The following is a 21,202-nucleotide window of genomic DNA, read 5'->3' on the forward strand; positions in this document are numbered from 1 at the left end:
GGGGAAGAGTACATAATACAAGCCCAATGCTCTTATAAGAAGAAACAAAAGTTACATACCATTTCTCTGTCTCCTCAACTCTGTGTACATACACTCAACAAAAATCATGTGAGCACACAGCCTACACGAGGAAAGAATTAAGATTTTTTTAAATGAGGAAACTGTATAAGAGTTGAGTCCATCAGGAAGGGAAAATATTAGGGTAATGGGTATCTAGAAGGAGAAATGATTAGAGAGTTTAAAGAAGTACTAGCTGAGAACTTTTTAAACCTAGAGAAGGAACTGAAAGTATTAATGCAAGCCCATAAAGTTAAGAGAGCACCTAATTACCTCAATACAAAAAGACCTTTACCAGGATACACTATATTTAAATTGTCAGCAGTCAGTAACAAAGAAAAATAAATTAAAGGCAGTCAGGGAATAAAGGAAAAAGGTTTCTTACAAAAGTATCCACATTAGTCTATCAGCAGACTTCCCAGCAATAATTCTACAAGCCAGGAAGGGGTGAAATGACATACTCAAAATATTGAAAGATAAAAACTGTCAGCCAAGAATATTCAGAAAAGTTATCATTCAGATATAAAAGAGAATTAAAGGCCTTCCCAGACAATAGCTGTGGGAGTTCACCACTAAACCCGTTTTACATCTGCTTAGAGGAGCTCTTCTACCACAAACAAAAAGGCAAAATGCACACACAACTTTGAGTAAGGTAATAGAATCAGAAAACTGCAACTTTCATCAGAGTAGGTTTTTAAGTACTAAAAGGTTATAAGGGGAAAAATCAGCTACTTCAATTTGGTAATAAACTCACAACATTAAAAGAAGGATAATTTGAGATAACACAAACACAAAAAAGAGGAAGAGGAAAAGGACGGAATCCATACAGGCAAAGTAAGTAAGATGCTATTAGAAGGAAAAGGACGGTTTTATCTCTGAGATATTTTATACAAACCTCATGGTAACCAGAAAACAAATTTAGGGCAGAGACATGAAACAAAATATACAAAATGGAGAAAAACATCATAGAAAATCAAACTAGAAGGTCATACAGAAAAACATAAGAAAACAAACAATAGAGATATAGAACAACCATAAAAAATAAAATAAAATAAATGGCAGTACTAAGTCCTCAATAATCACCCTAGATGAACATAGACTGAACTCAAAACAGAGTGGCTAAATAGATTTAAAAATGAGAGCCAAATATATGCTGCCTCTAGAAGACATCTCACCTCCAATAACAAACAGGCTCAAAGTGAAAATCAAAGATGATACTCCAAGTAATTGCCAGTCAAAAGAAAGCAATAAAGCTACACTCAGATAAAACAGACCTCAAGACAAAAAGGGTAATGAAAGAAAAAAATGGACAATACCTAATCATAAAGGGGACAATTCATCAAGAAGATGTAACAAATAATATATATACACTCTATATATGAGCATCAAAATATGTGTAAGAATTACACATAGACCTTTTAAAAAGCAATTTATAGCAACACAATAGTACGAGGGGACTTTAGACACCTCAGCCACATCAATGGATAGGTCATCCAATCAACAAGAAAACGGCCTTAAATGTCAGACTAAATGAGTCTGATAGATTTAAACAGAACATTCCATCTAAATTCAGCAGAATACACATTCTTCAACTACATACGGAATCTTCAAGGATAAGACTACATGTTGAGACACAGGTTAACAAATTTAATATTGAAATCCAGCATCTTTTCTAAACTATGAAACTAAAAATCAATTATAAGAAAAAGTCTGGAAAAGTCATAAATAAAAGACGACTAAAAAATATGCTACAGAACAACTATTGGGTCAATGAAGCAATCAAGGAAAAATAAAAATACCTGAAGACAAATGAAAATGAAACACAGCATGCCAAAATCAATGAGATGCAGCAAAAATGATAATAAGAGAGAAGTTCATAGCAATATAGGTCTACATCAAGAAACAAGAAAAATCTCTAATCTAAACAAGAAAAGTAACTAAAGGAACTAGACAAAGAACAAATAAAGCCCCAAATGTGTGGAAGGAAGGAAATAAAGATCAGAGTGAAAATGAATGACATAGAGACTAAAAAGACAATACGAAAGATTCAAACTAAGAGCTGGTTATTTGAAAAAAATTACAAATGTAGCCAGAGCCATTGAGAAAGCAAGCAAAAAAACACTGGTAAATGCAATCAGAAAAGAGGAGAAACTTTAAGATATCTCAGAAATGTAAGAGGCTATCTAGAATAAGTGAACACATTCTTAGAATCATATAACCAGGACTGAATCATAAATAACCAGGACTGAATCATAAAGAAATGGAAATATATAGACTGATCACTAGTACAGAAGTTGAAACTGTAATCAAAACCTCCTAAAAAAACAAAAACCCAGGGCTATACAACTTCACAGCTGAATTCTATCAAACATTAAAAGATTTAATACATATCCATCTCAAACACTTCCCCACAAAAAAAAAAAAAAAAAAAACTTTGAAAAGGAATTCAATCTAACTCATGTTACCAAATGATATTAATATCAGACAGACACATAAAAATTATAGACCAATATCTCGAATGAACATAGATGTAAAAGTCCTCAACAAAATATTAGCAACCCAAAAACACTAATACATTAGAAGGATCACATGACATGATGAAGTAGGATATATTTCAGAGATGCAGTTTAACTTCCACTAAAGAAAAACTAAACTTAAATGATACACTACATTTAGAAAATGCTAAAAGCCATATTATCTCAGTAGATGGAGAAAAGCATTTGACAAAATTTCAATATACATTTATGATAAAAATCTTTCAACAGATTATAGAAGGAACATATTTCAACACAATAAAAGGCATACATGACAAGTCCACAGCTAATATTATACTCAATGGTGAAAAACTGAAGCTATTTTTCTAAAATCCAGAATCACCCAAGTATGACCATTCTCACTAATTCTTATTCAACATATTATTGAATTTAGTCAGAGCAATTAGGAAAGAAAAAAATAACACATCCAAACAAGAAGTGAAGAAGTGAAATTGCCACTTTATAGGTGATATGATTTTTCTTTTCAGAAAACCCTAAAGATTTCACACACACACACACACACAGGAATAATAAATGCAATAACATTGCAGGGAACAAGAGCAAAAATCCTTTGTACTTGTGTATGTTAACAATGAGTCAGCAGAGGACAGATATTATACATAGGAATAATACACCAAAGATATTAAAAGAAATTCAAGACAACTGTAAAGATATTCTGAGGTCATGAATTGGAAAAGCTAACATCACTTCTTGGCCTTTTGACTAAGATCAAGTGCAGCATGGGGGCTTCCCATATGATACAGTGGTAAAGAACCCACCTGCCAATGTAGGAGACTCAGAAGACACAAGTTTGACCTCCACCTCAGGTCAGGAAGACCCCCAACCCACCCTGGGTCAGGAAGATCGCCCCCTCACCACCACCCCAGGTCAGGAAGACCCCTTGGAGGAGGAAGTGTTAATCCACTCCAGTGTTTTGTCCACTGCATGGACAGAGGAGTCTGGTGGGCTACAGTCCATGAGGTCTCAAAGAGTTGGACATGACTAAGCAACTGAGCACAACACTGCTTTAGATTTTTATGGACATTTAAACAATCTACAGATTCAAACTGCAATATAGATTGCAATCTATCAAAATCCAAAAGACATTTCACAGAAATAAAATAAAAATTCTAAAATTTGCATGGAACCAAAGACGACCCCAAATAGCCAAAGTAATCTCAAGAAAAAAGAACAAAGCTGAAGTTATCCAACTCCCTGATTTCAAACTAATGCAAAGCCATAGTAATCAAAATAGCATGGTACTGACAGGAAAAAAAAAAGTCATAGATCAAAGGAACAGAATTGAGAGCCCAGAATTAAACCTGTTTGTGTATGATCACCCGGAGAAGGCAATGGCACCCCACCCCAGTACTCTTGCCTGGCAAATCCCAGGGGCGGAGGAGCCTGGTAGGCTGCAGACCATAGGGTCGCTAAGAGTCTGACACAACTGAGCAACTTCACTTTCACTTTTTACTTTCATGCATTGGAGAAGGAAATGGCAATCCACTCCAGTGTTCTTGCCTGGAGAATCCCAGGGACGGGGGAGCCTGGTGGGCTGCCGTCTATGGGGTCTCACAGAGTCAGACATGACTGAAGCGACTTAGCAGCAGCAGCAGCAGCAGTGTATGGTCACAATTTATGACAAAGAGCAGAGAACATACAATGGACAAAGGATAGTCTCTTCAACAAATTTTACTAGCAAACACACACACACAAAACTAGAACCACATAAAACTCACAATGGATTAAACAACTGAATGTAAGACCTGAAACAATAAACTCTAGAAGAAAACATAAGCAAAACACTGACATTAGTTCTAGCAATATCTTTCCCTTGCCTAAGACGACATATCAAGAAATAAGAAAAATCAGCAAATTGCACTACAAACTAAAAATCTTCGCATAATGAAACCATCATCAAAATGAAAGACAAGTTATTGAATGGAAGAAGTTTACAAATCGTATAACCAATAAGGGGTTAGCATACAACTCAATATCAACAAACAATCCAATTAAAAATAATTGATAGAGAAGCTGAATAGACATTTATCTAAAGAAGACATACAAATGGCCAATAGGCACATAAAAAGTTCAGTATCATTGTTTACTAAGGAAATGCAAATCAAACCCGAGTAAGTTGTTATGTCATAACTGTTAGAATGGTTATTATCAAAAAGGCAAGAAATAACACTGTAGACAGGATGTGGAGAAATGGGGATCTTTCTACCAGGCTCCAGTTATCCCACCTGAAAGCAGCTTTTCTGCCCCTTTCCTGCTTGTACATTTTTGTTTCCCTCTAACCTTAAAAGAATAAAATTACAGGAATGAGATTACTAGGCAATTTATCTTAATTTCTGCATTCACACTATGCCTTGTCTAACCTGTTGATTCTTTTCTTAGATAAAAAGAATGAAAAACAAAGCAGATAAAAAAATCAGGAACTCTCTACCATGGGCTCAGGACACAATTCTACTTTTTCCCCAGATAGCTCACTTTTCTGATTATAGCACCTTTCCTTTCTACTGACACTTGCCACTCAGATTATCAGCTTTCAAGCTGTGAGCAAACAAACCTGAGTTTGGTAATACCACTTCTGGGTATTTATTCCAAGAATATGAAAACACTAATTCAAAAATATAAATTTCCTCTTATGTTCACAATAGCCAAGATATGAAAACAGACTAAGTATTCATCAATGAATGGAAAAGATATGGCATATGTACACAACAGACTATCACTCGGCCATTTTTTATGAAATCTTGCCATTTATAGAATGGATAGACCTTGAGAGTATTACGCTAAGTAAAAAAAAAAAAAAAAAATCAGAGAACACAAATAGTATATGATTTCATACATGTGGAATATCAAAAAACTAAGAAACAAAGTTAAAACACACACACACACACAAACCCTAACACACCAAACGGAGAAGGAAATGGCAACCCACTCCAATGTTCTTGCCTAGAAAATCCTGTGGACGGAGGATCCTGGTAGGCTGGTGTTTATAGGTTGCACAGAGTCGGACATGACTGAAGCGACTTAACATGCATGCGTGCATTGGAGAAGCAAATGACAACCCACTCCAGTGTTCTTGCCTGGGGAATTCCAGGGACAGGGGAGCCCGGTGGGCTGCCGTCTATGGGGTCTCACAGAGTCGGAAACAACTGAAGCTACTTAGCAGTAGCAGCAACACACCAAACGAAAACATATATAGATATAGAAAACAGAGTGTTGGTTACCAGAGGTGAAGAAACTGTTGGAAAGGGAAAAATGGATACAGAGAATCAACTGTGACAGATGGAAACTAAATTTTTGGTGGGGAGGACACTGCAGTCTATACAGAAACAGAAACTAATGTTGTCCACATGCAACATGTAAACTATTATGTACCAATGTTACCTCAATAAAAAAGTAAATTTAGAAAGTAATATAAAAACATTTATTTTGCCCCAGGCTCTTTAGTTAGGGCTTATAACTTCTTTAAACTCCTGAAAATATCCAAGTGTGACTAAATAATTATAGACAATATAAATAATAAAATTTTATTAAGTTGAATATAAATTCCTTATTGGTATAATTACATATAATTTGATTTGTAGTGTATATATAGGTAAACTGCTTATGATAATAGCAGTGGTTAAGAAATTAGAAAAGCATAATAAACAAAGCTAAACTAAATTGTTACAGATTGTGACTACTATAACAGGGTATAGGAAACTGGTTTCTAAAATGTTTTGAAATTTATACTTTACCTATTTAAATTTGAAAAGTTAAATTCAATGTCTACTTTGTCAAAATGTCACAAGTTACTTATCAGAATTAGAAATACTAGGACCTGGCATTCAATGGATTCAAGTGGCTTATATTACTTTGATGTGACTGCCACCTTGTCCATGCTCCAAGTCCAGTTCTATTGATGATTTTTGTTTCTTCTTCCTTAAATTCCTAAATCATCTAAACACTTTTTTATTTAGGCAGGTTTTCTTAATGAAACAAACAATTTTCAAAAGTTAACATTGCCCTCTGGTGAACTAGTTAAGATGACTATGTAAACTGCATGGCACAAAATTAAAATGGTACCTTGACAGTTACCTAAGAAAATTTAGAAGCTAAGTCAATTTTTAGTAATTCAAGTTTTTTTTTTTTTTTTTTTTTTAAAGCAACACCTGTGTCTCATTTTACTAGATCAACCAACAGAGGACATTTTTGGAAGGAGGGGTACTAAATTATCTTAATTCTAGCTATGTGACAAGGGCTCGGGAGGTAATCATTTTCCTTCTCATTTCATTCAACACATAAAGATCTGATTTCTTGTACATTTCTTTCTTTTCAATGTAGGCAGGGAAAAATGGACACTTCTTTCTCCATTCATTATCCAAAACAAGCATTCTCTGACAAAGCGCAAACATTTTCTGCTGTGTTAAAAATCATAGTTCTCTGCATCCATTCATAAATGTCTATATATGTTCTTCTTCAACGCAAACCTTGATTACATAATATATACTTACAAGGTTATATATAGCAATGTTTTGTGTAATAAAGTTTATATTATAAACAAAAGTATCAAAGGTTATTCCCAGTAATGTAAGATATTCTTCTTTTGTCTGTAATGGTTTTACTATTTTAAGTACTGGTTAATGCATTTTCTGCAGTGATAATAATACGCTCATAGGACAGATGATCAGTATTAAACCGACATGAAACCACAATCTAAAGGTCAAGTGTCAGTAAAATTGTCGCCAGTTGTCAAGGGTCAATAAAATAGGCTCTAAATTTGTCTGCTATCTCACTAATATGTTCTCAGAAAAGTTCTCAGAAGCGTGATGGTCTAGAAAATTGTTTTGTCATTTAATTGTATTTAATAATTACATAATACATCACTGTTAAAGTCGTCAAATCTTAAATCATCATAAAGAACATCATTGACTGGAATTTGTTTTCTCGATCTTGGATAAGAAGTCAGGGCCTCTTATTGTATGTCTTTATTTTACTGGTATTCTTAAGAACTCATTTTTTTTTTTTTAAGTTCTCATTACTTTCTCATTTTTGTTTTGGAGAATTCTTTATTTCTATCCAGATTAAATGTGTTGTATTACAAAATACTATTCATATACATAATATCATATTTGTTGACAGCACATACTTTAAAAAATAATGCCCACTGCTATTCTTGTTACCAAATGTGCGTTCATGTTATAAAACTATGATTTAATACATTTGTGATGTCACATCTTAAAAAAAAAACAAACCAGAAAACATGAACTACAATATCATGTTTGTGTATAGCTTTTAGATAATTGGGGATTTATATGTCTTTATTAACAAAGTCTCATTAGGTTAACAGATTTTTGGTACCCTTAAGTAAAATTGGCTTTTGTCTGCAAAATTACTCAATACTTTACTTCATATTACATGACTGTGTCTCTAGGTACGGCAGTATGGACTTAAGTCTTGCACTTTCCAAAATAAAACGTGGCCTTAGTCTTCACAATTTTTGATAGGTATAATTGAAATACCTAATTCTGGGTCAGTAATCTATTTCTGGAATAATATAAAGTTCAATACATACTATCAAACATTCTCTTTTCAGAGCATCAAATCTTCATTACTGTAGGATTATAAAATTTATAATCAAATTGAATCATTAACAGTTTATAAGTCACTAACAATTTTAGTGTTAATAAATAAGTTAAACTGTTTAGAGCAAATAGCCTTGCAAGGAAAATACACCCATGGGACAACTATTGTTCACACTTACCAGTTCTTCCTGAAGTTGGGAAATTAGTTCATCCTTCTCTTTCAGCTGCAGCTTCAGCATTGAGCATTCATCTTTCATTATATCCTGTAAAAACATCAAAGAGACAGAATAATAGATTTAGCCCTTTCCCTTCACTCTTGATAAGAAAGGTCAGTTGCACGCAGTGGGAGGTAACTGCATATGCCTAATAAAACAAAGTTCTTCTACAATCTGATGTTTTCCATAATATACTGTTTCAAAACAAACTAATGTATGAAAAGATATTATGCTATATATGATATATATGCACATTTTTCTGATAGATAACAAAATGGACAAAGGGAAATCGGACTAAGACAGAAATCAGGGATTCATCCTAAATTCTGTTCTCCTATTCTTGTGCATACATAATCAGTGGGATAAAAGTAATTATACTTCAAAAGAGATACTTTATCCTTTTTTTCTGTTATGATTAAATATTCATTCTCAAACGAATGGCTGTATTATGGCCTTTATCTTTAATGATAGCTCTGTAACATTTTTCCCTTTCATTAGAGCTCTGTCTTTGAGTATTTAACCTTGTCACTCTGCATGAACCCTCAGTCACAGCCTCCATGTATACAGTACACCCACATCTGTGACCTCTATTATTCTATGCTGGAAACTTACTTATAAATACTTAATCTAAACCTATCTTCCAAACTTCAGCCCACAAATATAATTATTTACTGAGCATACACTCAACATCCTATAGACATTCCAACTAAAATTTCATGGTCTTCCTATTTCAAAAATTATTTCCATGTATTCCTCCTGTTACCTTATTTCTAAAAATAGCCAGAAAAGCATCCCATACTCTCAGCTCATACACAATCTGATCCCAGTCTGGTACCCAATTCTTTGATCTCAATCTTCTGGGTATTTCTTGGACTCATTCCTTTCTATTTCTCATGGATTTACTCTAGGTATCCATTGCTTCATATCTGACTTACTGTAGTAAGTCTCTGAACTGGTTCTATGTCTATCACCTTTCCCATCTGCAAGAGAAATTTTCCTAAATGGGAATTAATTACATCATTTCTTAATGTAACAGCTAACCATTTCTTTCAGAGGGGGGAAAAAAAAAGTCAAAACTCTTTAGCACAACATATGGTGCCTTTCATTCTCAACTACTTGCATATTTCTGGAATGGTATGTTTTCACTTCCAACTTTCTTATAACCTGTGCTCATTCCTACAGAATAAAGCTGCAGAACATGGTTTCTTTGATGTCTTCTTGCTTTACACATGTGTATCTCTGGGCTGCAACGCTTCTATTGCCCACAATTTCTCATGATATAGGAGGCATTCCAAACATTATTCCTTACTCTGGGTGGGAGCTTTCCCTTGTCATTTTATTTCCCTTGAGCATGAAGTCATGTTTCCCAGTGTCTAAATCACCCATCATTTCATACAACACTAAATACTTCAAGGGTTGTTTGCTTGTTTCCCTAACCCACTTGAGCAGATCTTTATCTGAGTTGACAAGAAAGAACACAGCTAATGAATTAGAGAAAACAGTATTTGTTTATTCTAGTTCTTATGGTGCTAATTTCTACTTTTAGTCTAAGCAATACAGAATATATGATTCAAATTTACTAATACCTCTTTTCATTTTCAGACAGCCAGTTGACTGGGAGATGCTAATTATCTCTGTCACTTTTATTTCATAGCGGCCCTGTTTCTTCCCTTAATCATGAGCTTTCATAGAACTTATACTCATCATTTTATTATTTTTTTATACTCATCATTTTAATATTTATTTTCACAGGGTCTAAATGTTACATGTTACAATGTTAATGGTAAAAAGGCATAGCTTGCTCGACAATGCAAAGAAAAAGATTGCAGGCTTAAAGATAGGTAATAAAATCATGTCTCTTAGAATCAGAGGTATCTAAGGGCAAATTCTGGGTACTTCACTAAGCTCTCTTTGTGGCTTCCTGCTCATTAATTAACTTCTTTGAGTTCCATGGACATTATGGTAGAGATTGATAATAAGAGATCTATTGATAGTAGGAGATCTCCTATTATCATAAACTCTGACAAAAACTCTACTGCTTAGTACTTATATTCCCATATTTCCAGTCTTGCCTAATACCTCACTTAAGAAAAACTAATCCCCTTCATAAATAAAATAATATCACCTTTTCTCTAGGAAATAAATATTTAGGTAGAGTTAAGGGCTGTTGTTTTTTTTAGGAAACAAATATTGAGGTAGGGTTAAGCATTGTTGTTGTTTAAATGCTAAGTCATATTCAACTCTTCTGCAACCCATGACTGTAGCCTACCAGGCTCCTCTGCCCATGGGATTTCTCAGGCAAGAACACTGGAATGGGTTACCATTTCCTTCTCCAGGGAATCTTTCCCACCCAGAGATTGAACCTGTGTCTCTTGCATTGGCAGATTCATTACCATTGAGCCAACAGGGAAACCCTAAAAGTACCAAAGGTTTACTGAAGGGTTTAAAATATATATTAAAGAATAAAGCTATGTGATAAGAAAAGAAGAATCAGAATTGGGAAAGGGGAACAGTGGACCATGAGTCATACCTGACAAATCCTCCACCAGCTAAACCAGGAGCTCCAACTCCAAGACTGCCTATGAGAGGAATGCCCTGTGGAAGGAAAGTGGGTGGGTTCACCTCCCACTCCCCGTTCAGTCATTGGTTGGGAGTTGCCACATGAGCTAGATCTCAGCTGCTGCTGGTAATCTATTGTCTTACACCACCCAGTGCTGAGCTTGACTTCAGCTGGAGGCAGTTAGCTAACTACAGAAGTTGCAGCTGGGTAGTGAGTCCTTTATTGAAAGAGAATCTGAGCCTTAGCCTGAATCTACTGTTTCTTAGCTGAATGTTATACAATATTTTTGTGTATTAATTGATATTTTGTCAATGAATTCATTTAAAATGAAGGTTACCTATATTGTGGCTAATAGAAATTGTAAACAAAATTATTTTCCAAAAACAAGCTGCCTTTACACAATGATCTGATTTGTTTCCCCCCAGCTCTGGAACGTTTTTTCAAGAAGTTCTTAATCTCACAGCTTTAAATCAGGTAGGTGTTAATATATCGTTTGCACTTACTTAAGGAATAATGTATATTAAAACATAAATTTAATTTATCATATGATATCAGAAGCCAAAGACATTATAAAGGTCTTTTCTTTATCAATGACTTTGCAAATGAATCTTGGCCACCTACAGTTCTGTTTTTGGTTGTTATATGTACTTTTGGCAAAATTCATAGGCGTATCTGTCTAACACACAAGATGAAACCTTTAAACAATAGTTACTTAAATGAAAGCTACTCTCAGATGAATCAATATTCCCCCAATATTCTCAATATCTGTGCCAATTCTGGGACATGTTTGATAGAATGCTCTATTTAGTTAGAAATTCTCTTGGTGTGTACAATTAACTAGATTTTAATATTCTTGGTTTTTTAAAATACTGCTATTAACATCCATTAATACAGGCTAATGTAACCAATTAACCTTACATTAAATTAAAGGCATATTACTTATGAAAATATATAATTGAATAATTATGGCATCCTTTGTTTCTCACTCAAATATAACTGATTCTAGGACTAAAATCAATTCTAGATTTCCTAATTCCATAATTATTCATAAATATGGAACTTATAATATGGTGGATTAAAGGGGTTAAAAATCCTTTGCTATTATTCCAAATGAAAGATGGAATCTAATGTTCTCTTCTTGGATATGGGTTGGTCTTATGGCCTTGCTTGACCAGGTGAATACAATGGAAGTAATTCTGTCTGATTCTCAGGACAAGATCAGATTTCAGTTCCCAGGATGGTCTCTTAGAATGTACCTCTCAAGTTCCTCCCCTGTAGAAGGAACACAGCAGTCATGCTAAAAAGTCCAAACTACATTTCATTTTCTTTGACAGCCTCTTAAGGACACACCCAGCATCAGCAGCATCAACTTTCGATCCTGAGAATAAGTCATCTACATACTTAGCCTAGTGAAGTCTTTAGATGACCAAAGCTCTGACCAGTATCTCATCATAACTGCCAGAGCTAAATCATTCCCAAATTCCTGACTTGTAAAATTGTGAACAAAATAAAAGTATAGTTTTAAGCCATTAAGTTTGGGGATGATTTGTTATAGAGATCATCAGAACATATGGACAAATTAAATGATTACAATTAGAATTAGTGTGAATTATGACTCATAGGTATATAAAATATATACAGCTAATTAAAAATATTTTTTGATTTCAATTATGATTTTTGTGATTAAAGTTATATTTATTGTAACTTTCAAATTTATTTCATGTGTAATAACATGTAATATTTCATGTGTAATATAAATATATTCTCAGTATTTAACATACAGGAGAATTAAAAATACAGATGTAATAATTTCTTAAAAATTCTTATTTTACTTTTATTTTCTAAATTTGGAAAATTAAAGCCAGATACATGAATATTTGGTTAATTTGCCCCAAATTCATTTAGCTGACTTCACTCCCATATATTCCTATCATTTATTTTTGCCTGAATTAGAATCACCTCATTGTTTGAAACATGTATGAATAGAAATCAAGTTCCAAGAAATTAAAGGCAAGCAGATACTGTAAATCATCTCAAAAATTATCTTATGCTGAAATTAGAAATGCAGATTAAAAAATTAATAATTTCTAATTCATGAATCTTCACATAATTCTTCGGGTAAAATTATAAACATAATTCTTGGCTAATATTTACAAAAACATGTCAAAATTGGTACTGAGTCATCATGACTCTCTATTTATAGACTTGTGGTCCTTTCTCTGGAGGGCTTTATGACTTACAAGCTGTTCCCTCATTCTGGTAAGTGAAAAGGTCAAAAGATCAAAAAATAAAGGAAACGGACAATTCTATCAGAGTAAACAAGGACAGATTATTATGAACAAGTGAAAACAGAGAAAAAAGAAATAGGAATATGGTAGGAGAAGACAGAAGGACAGAGATCAGAAAACACAAAATATACAATAATTGACAGTGTATTTTGCAGTTCTACCGAAACACCTGACTTCATGTAATCGTTATGCTAACAAAGCAGCATGTTACCTGCAACAACTGGGTAGCTAGTGAAATAAACCAGTGCAGGCATATAATCATCTACACAGAGCTATAACAGAGTCTGCTTTTCAAATCCTGAAAGCACAGTCAATAAAACACCACCCTAATTGTTTATTTAGTTTAAAACAATTTTTAAAATATTTTAAAAGTCGTTTCAGTATCAACAACTGCTACACCATGCTACAAAATTTTCTTTTCATAAGCATTCAATTTAAAAAGATTCTAGGGGCTTCTGTGGTAGTCCAGTGGTTAAGAATCCACCTTGCAATGCAGGGGACACTGGCTTGATCCCTGGTCTGGGACGATCCCACATGCCACAGGGGAACTAAGCTCATGTACCAACTACAGAGCCTGTATTCTGGAGCCCATGAGCAGCAACTACTGAGCCCATGTGATGCAACCACTGAAGCCTGTGTGCCTAGAGCCTATGTGTCACAACAAGAGAAGCCACAGCAATGAGAAGCTCTCACACCACAACTAAGAGTAGCCCTGCTTTCTGCAGCTAGAGAAAGTGTGTGCTGCTACTGCTGCTAAGTCGCTTCAGTTGTGTCCGACTCTATGCGACCCCATAGACGGCAGCCCACCATGCTCCCCTGTCCCTGGGATTCTCCAGGCAAGAACACTGGAGTGGGTTGCCATTTCCTTCTCCAGTGGATGAAAGTGAAAAGTGAAGTCGCTCAGCTGTGCCCAACTCTTAGCTACCTCATGGACTGCAGCCTACCAGGCTCCTCCGTCCATGGGATTTTCCAGGCAAGAGTACTGGAGTGGGGTGCCATTGAGAAAGTGTATACACAGCAACAAAGACCCAGCACAGCCAAAAGTAAATACATATTAAATAAATAAATAAATATATATATATACATTCTAGATTTGATTTTATAATGTCATTGACTTCAGAGATGAACTAACATTCCATTGAATATTTACAAAAATATTGTGGTTTTTAAAAATATTGTTTACATAGCAATACAAAATTTTAAAAAGGCATGAAAGGTGTTCAAAGTAAGCACCTTAGACATGTATTTCTAAGAATATAAATCAAATCAGTAAACAGCATTATCCCTTAACATAGTGGTATATTGGCTATCTTTCAAGATAATGATAATAATACCTTAAGCTAAGGCTTTCTAATTTATAAAACATGGGCTTTCTTTGTGGTTCAGCTGGTAAAGAACCTGTCTGCAATGAGGGAGACCTGGGTTCCATCTCTGGGTTGGGAAGATCCCCTGGAGAAGGGAAAGACTACCCACTCTAGTATTCTGGCCTAGAGAATTCCATGGACTGTATAGTCCATGGGAAGGCAAAGAGTCGGACACAACTGAGTGACTTTCATTTTCCATGCATAGAATCCTGTTTTGCTGTCAGAATTTTTGGTGACCAGTTATTGAACAAAATGGTACATTTCTAGGATAAGCAGGGGGCAGGATAAGCAGGGCTTTGTTCATAGAAATTAGGCAGAGAAGATGATTGTATAAAAGGTCAAATTAAATGAAACCATTAATGAATAATACCAAGACCGTTAAGTTGTGTCCATTAGTCTCTTTACAGAATACATTGTATTCTGATAATTTTTGAAACAATTAAAAACATTAGCCTCCACTGAGAAAGTTGCTATTTTATTAAGTTGGTGAAAGTAATTACAATTTTTGCATTGTTGAAATTTGCCATTTAATATTGTAATATATTTTACATAAATGTGGTTATGTTATACATAATTTTAATGCACATTTCTCCATTTTTTTTTTTGCTAATGACATTACTTGCTATTTATTTGATATGTATTTTAGAATATGGGAATGATGTTAGACAAAAGCAAATTTGAGCTATTTGAGTTCAAAATGGGTCCTAAAGCAGTGGAGACAACTCACAACAATAAATCTGGCCCAGGAACTGGTGCAGTGGTAGTTCAAGAAGTTTTGCAAAGGAGATGGGACCCTTGAAGCTGAGGAGTATAGTGGCTGGCCATCAGAAATTGACAATGACCAATAGAGAGCAATCATCAGAGCTAATCCTGTTACAACTACAGGTGAAAAAACTTGATAAGTGGGTGTCTCGTGAGCTGACCACAATAAAAAAAAATTGTCGTTTTGAAGTGTAATCTTATTCTAAGCAAAAATGACAAACCATTTTTAGATTGGACTGCAATGTGCAACGAAAAGTGGATTTTATATGACAACTGCTGATGATGGCCAACTCAGTGACTGGATTGAGAGGAAGTTCCAAAGCACTTCCTAAAGCCAAACTTGCATCAGAAAAGGGTCAAGGCCATTGTTTGGTGGTCTGCTGACTGTCTGATTACAACTACGGCTACAATTACAACTACGGCTACTACAACCATTATATCTGAGACTTACACTCAGTAAATCGATGAGATGCACTGAAAACCACAACACACACAGCTGGCACTGGTCAGCAGAAAGGGCCAAATTCTTCTTCATGACAATGCCAGACCACATATCACACAACTGATGCTTCAAAAGTTGGGGTACAAAGTTTTACCTCATCTGCCATATTCACCTGACCTCTTGCCAACTGACTACCACTTTCTCAAACATTTTGACAACTTCTTGCAGGGAGAGTATTTCCACAACCAGCAGGATGCAGAAAATGTTTTCCAAGAGTTCACTGAGTCCTGAAGCATGGATTTTTATGCTATTGGCAAAAATGTGTTGACTGTAACGGGTCTGATTTTGATTAATAACAATTATTTGAGCCTAGTTATAATGATTTAAAATTTATGATCCAAAACCACAGTTATGTTTGCACCAACCTAATAAAACAGTCCCATGAGACTATGGCCTTGTCTTTTCCAAGTTGTTAGAGTCTGCTTACATTCACTTTACTATATTAATAAGAAAACACTTGAGTTGCATAACTTCTAATATGTAAGATCTTCTACATCTTACATAGTTTTTATTATAGAGTAAATAGAGAATATTAACCTAAGTTATAATCCTTACAAAAAATATTTATTCAAAGTTTTTATTACTCTGTTCTTTGTTTCACACAGTGTTTATGGTGAAAATTAAAAATTAAAAAAACAAACATTTGTATTTCATTTTCTAAAGCCTTCTTAGAATGATAATATTTTGTGAGTAAAAGGATGAAAGCAAATTTCTCTGTGTCCTAATGAATTACAATAAGCATGACAAATTAGTTTCTTGATCTCCTAAACCCATGGGTTTCACCAACATCAATTATGAATTACACTTAAGACATAAATATTTTTACAAACTCACCAACAATGAGCTTCTCAACAGAGAAAGTCAATAAATGATAATGTTCATTTGTCCTACTGTACTCGTTTGGTATGAGATTCTTGGGGAAATCAGTATCTTTAAGAGGTCTTGGGATTGTCTGATGCTAGTATTTTTTTCTTTCCTCACAGAAGGGAAGCACACTTATCACATTACACTTAAATTTCTTTAAGAAGGTAAGCAATTGTTTAAGTGACTCTTCCCACAACATAGACTATACAGGAAAAAAAAAAAAACATGAAATGGCTAAAATTGGCCTGTAAAAAGTTCCTTTCCGTTATGAAGGCATGCTTACTTGTTTTTCATGTTTTAGGAAAGGAGTAAAGGACATCTTATCTCTCAACATCCTGACTAAACTAAGAGAATTAGGTTTGAACATAACTATGAACTTCCCTGGTGGCTCAGACATTAAAGAATTGGCCTGCAAGGTGGGAGACCTGGGTTCTCTCCCTGCATTGGGAAGATCCCCTGGAGAAGGAAATGGCAACCCACTCCAGTATTCTTGCCTGGAGAATCCCCATGGACAGTGGAGCCCGGTGAACTACAGTCTATGGGGTTGCAAGGAGTCAGACACAACTGAGTGACCAAGAACACACACGCAGCACATAAACTTTAGTTGCTGGGAAGGAAAAGTAATAAAATACATCAAACACACCCCATTCCTTACCCATAAGTGCATAGTACAGTTGTTTTGTTCACTTTGTTTGAAATGCTATTTTGACTTAGTTTTGAGGTCTTGGATAGAGGCCAGTTCCCCTCTTCAATAGCTGATTAAGACCATACTCCAAACACTTCCTTTATCCGGTCCTCATACTCCAGGGCCATTATGTAACAGCCCCATCAGGCCACGTACCACGCAACTAGAGACAGCCTCCACACCCTAGATTTCTTGAAATTATTCAAATTAGCCAGTCCTTAGGGAGTGTTGGAAACCCTGCCAATCCCGTCCTGCTTGCCATATATAAAATGCACCCTTTGGCTCCAATTCACCATTACTTGGCCCCCAGTGGGGCAATCTTCTCCATGACTCTGCCTAGCAGCCTTCTCTCATTTGAAAGGGTAAGTTACAAAGAGTTCTGTCTCTCATCTGAGTGTTAGTGTGTCAGATCCAAGATCCCACTATCAAAAGAATCTTTAAATCTCGTAAAACAATCCTCACAGGAGCCGGCTGCAGGCCTTGGGTACTCTTTTGCCATTTCTCCTGGGATAAGATAGTTGAGATGGCTCTTGGGCCCTGTATATTATGAGGGCCCAGAAAGAGAAGAAGGACAGTGGGGATAATATTGGGTACTTCCTGGCAATGTATATATATTTTTTTGCACAATAAAGGTAGAAAAAAGTTTTTCAAGTTGTATATATTATTAAAGAAAGTAAAAACTAGAGAGATATCCCTAATATTAGCACATCTCAGAAATGGTACTATCCCATTTTATAGGATGCTGAATTGTGACAATGATAAAGAATACAGAAATGAGTAATACTATAAGGATTATTTTTTCAAGAATTCTGGCATAATTGTAAAATTCTGGGTAGGAGAATAAAGAGAAGGTTTCAATGTTGTGCTGTACAGGAATCATAGATAACGTGACTCAATTTAAGCAGTGGTTTCAGGCAGTCTGGGAAGTCAGATGACTAAGTTGCAAAAACGCAAGGAACATTAGCTGAAGCTACAGATCACAGCTACAGAACATAAACTAATATCAGGTAGTAAGGAAAGGAGTAAAGATCATGCTCTGTTCTTTTTTAGAGCACTAGTGGAGAGTAGGGCTTCCCAAATGGTGCCAGTGGTAAAGAATGTGCCTGCCAACGCAGAGATGTGGGTTTGATCCCTGGTAAGGGAATATCCCCTGGAGGAGAGCATGGCAACCCACTCCATTATTCTTGCCTGGAGAACCCCAGGGCACAGAGGATCCTGGTGGTCTACAGTCCATAACTGCTGCTGCTTCTGCTGCTGCTGCTACTGCTGCTGCTGGTAAGTCATTTGAGTCGTGTCTGACTCTGTGCGACCCCATAGACAGCAGCCCACCAGGCTCCCCCATACCTGGGATTCTCCAGGCAAGAACACTGGAGTGGGTTGCCATTTCCTTCTCCAATGCGTGAAAGTGAAAAGTGAAAGTGAAGTCGCTCAGTCGTGTCCGACTCTTCATGACCCCATGGACTGCAGCCTACCAGGCTCCTCTGTCCATGGAATTTTTCAGGCAAGAGTACTGGAGTGGGTTGCCATTGTCTGCTCCATACAGTCCATAGAGTAGCAAAGAATTAGGCACAGCTGAAGTGACTTAGCATGCACATATGCAGTGGACAGTAACAGCATAGAATAGTATCTTCAATTACTCATTATATGTACATTGTAAAATGGGAGTCTTTAAGACATGAATTTGGGAAAAGAAGCAGTTTTGATTTACAGAATGGATATAATTTCCAATGGTTGCTTATGTACTGAATGCCTGCCTACACCAATCGCATAATTAACTTGCATCAGAAAACAGAAAAGATTTTTTAAATTAAGGAAAGATTTAGATTATCATTAAGCAACAGTATATTATCTCAAAAGCTATTGTCTACTACAACACAAAACTTACAAATTTATCAATGTTTTTTCATATTACCTCTTGTTGTCACTCAATCAAAGCAGAGAAGATTTGCATTTGAGTCTTTGTTGTGTCACAATTTAGCCATGTGATCCTGATAAATCAATTACTAATAACAGAGCTAGGGGTTTCCCAGGTGGCTCAGCAGTACAGAATCTGCCTGACAATGCAGGTGACACAAGGACACCAGTTCAATCTCTGGCTTGGGAAGATCCCCCGGAATAGGAGATAGCAACCCAAAAGTATAATTTGTTGAAATTAAGACGCTGTTTTAATAATTCAGGTAAGAAATCATTAGAATTTAAAGTAAGATGCTGTAGGAGTGGACTTGAAGTTATTTAAAAGGTGGACTCTACTGTATGTGTGTGGAGTGAAAGGGAAAAATGAGAAGGGGAGACAAAGATGACATTAAGTTTCTGGAAGGTCTACTCAGAGAATGTAAGTATGGCTCATTCTTGTTAAGAGTAAATACAATTTGAGGTGGAAGAATTTAAGATGAAGAAAAGACACAAAGTTTAATTTTAAGGTCCCTTGTACATCCAACTGAAGAAATACGGCATGAGCTGGCTATGTAACAATGCATGGCTATGAAGAAATACAACTTATTGGCTATGCATGGGCTCCAAAGAGAGAGATCTGGTCAAGAGATGAAATTTGGAAATCACTAGTGTATTGATGTAGTGGAAAATCAATAACTGAGAGAGGCAAAGAAGTGATTGTGAAGAAAACTGAAAATGAAGAAAGCGTGGTGGCTTAACAGACAAGGCAAGGAATAGGTTTTAGAAAGAGAAGGCGGTAATAATGCTGAATGCAACAAAGATGAAGTGAATTAAGGGCTTATCAAAAATATCAGTCACCATGGATATTTAACAAATCAGGTGGTGTGTTAGAAGCAGACTTTAGACTACAGTGGACTCAGAAGCAAACTGAAGATGAGGGAGAAATAAGGAGTTACCAACTACACACTTGGAAATTAAAGCTTCTTCCAAGAATGAAGAATAGTAGCTAATAGGATCGAGATACGCTGTGCAAGTACATTACATGGAAAACACTGAACAGGTAAAAAGACTAATGAGAAGGACTTGGTAAGAATGGAGAAGTTAAACAAATACAGGTGAAAGAGGGAATAACTATGAGTGGAAAAACCTTCAAGAGTCAAAGGATGAGATCCAGTACATAGGAGGAGAAACTAGCTATCTGTAGGCAGAGAAGTACCCATGAACAGAAGGGAATGAAATAACCTTTTCTTGATGATGCATCAATAATAAAAAAAGATCCTCTTTATAAACAACTTAAATCATGTAAGAGATTGTTAAAAACTGAATGTGTCCCCTTAAAGTTCATATATTGAAATACTAATCTCCAGTACCTCACAATGTGAGTTTATTAGAAACAGAGTCACTGCAGATATAATTGATTAAAAAACACTCGAACAAAATAGGCCCCTAATGCAATAAGACTGATGTCTTTACTAAAAGGAGAGAACTGGACTCAGAATAATGCACAGGAAAGGAACACCATGTGAAGACTGAAACTATGCTATCACAGAGCAAGGAACTACCAATAACCGGGAGAGACCTGGGGCATATCCTTTCTTAGTGCCTTCAAAGGGAGCACAGTTCTGCTGACATCTTGATCTCTGGAACTCTGAGACAATAAATCTCTGTCATTTAAGCTACTCAGTTTGTGGTACTTTATTACAGCAGCCCTAGAAAACTAACACACAGACATAATTTTCAAATACCGGACCTTCTTATAGATTATATGTAATTGAATTGATACATGATTTTTTAATAATTACAAAATGAACAAATAAAAAGGACAGAAAAGAGAGTACATAAACCATGACCTTTTTCTACTTTGTCTCCTACCCTTAAAACTCTTCAAGTGCCTATTTT

The 21,202-nt window shown here is 35.5% G+C and overlaps 1 protein-coding gene across 3 annotated transcripts in view; it reads right to left on the bottom strand.

The window, feature by feature from the left end:
* The window catches only part of CCSER1 (coiled-coil serine rich protein 1), a 1,487,503-nt gene that overhangs the window by 773,028 nt on the left and 693,273 nt on the right, over positions 1–21,202 (bottom strand). For all 3 annotated transcript variants that reach the window (XM_061419670.1, XM_061419671.1, XM_061419673.1), the window contains exon 8: positions 8,350–8,433. In XM_061419670.1, the coding sequence (XP_061275654.1) occupies positions 8,350–8,433 (84 nt within the window). The remainder of the gene's footprint in view (positions 1–8,349; positions 8,434–21,202) is intronic.

This window comes from Bos javanicus, chromosome 6, assembly GCF_032452875.1.
Source record: "Bos javanicus breed banteng chromosome 6, ARS-OSU_banteng_1.0, whole genome shotgun sequence".
Classification (NCBI taxonomy): Eukaryota; Metazoa; Chordata; class Mammalia; order Artiodactyla; family Bovidae; genus Bos; species Bos javanicus.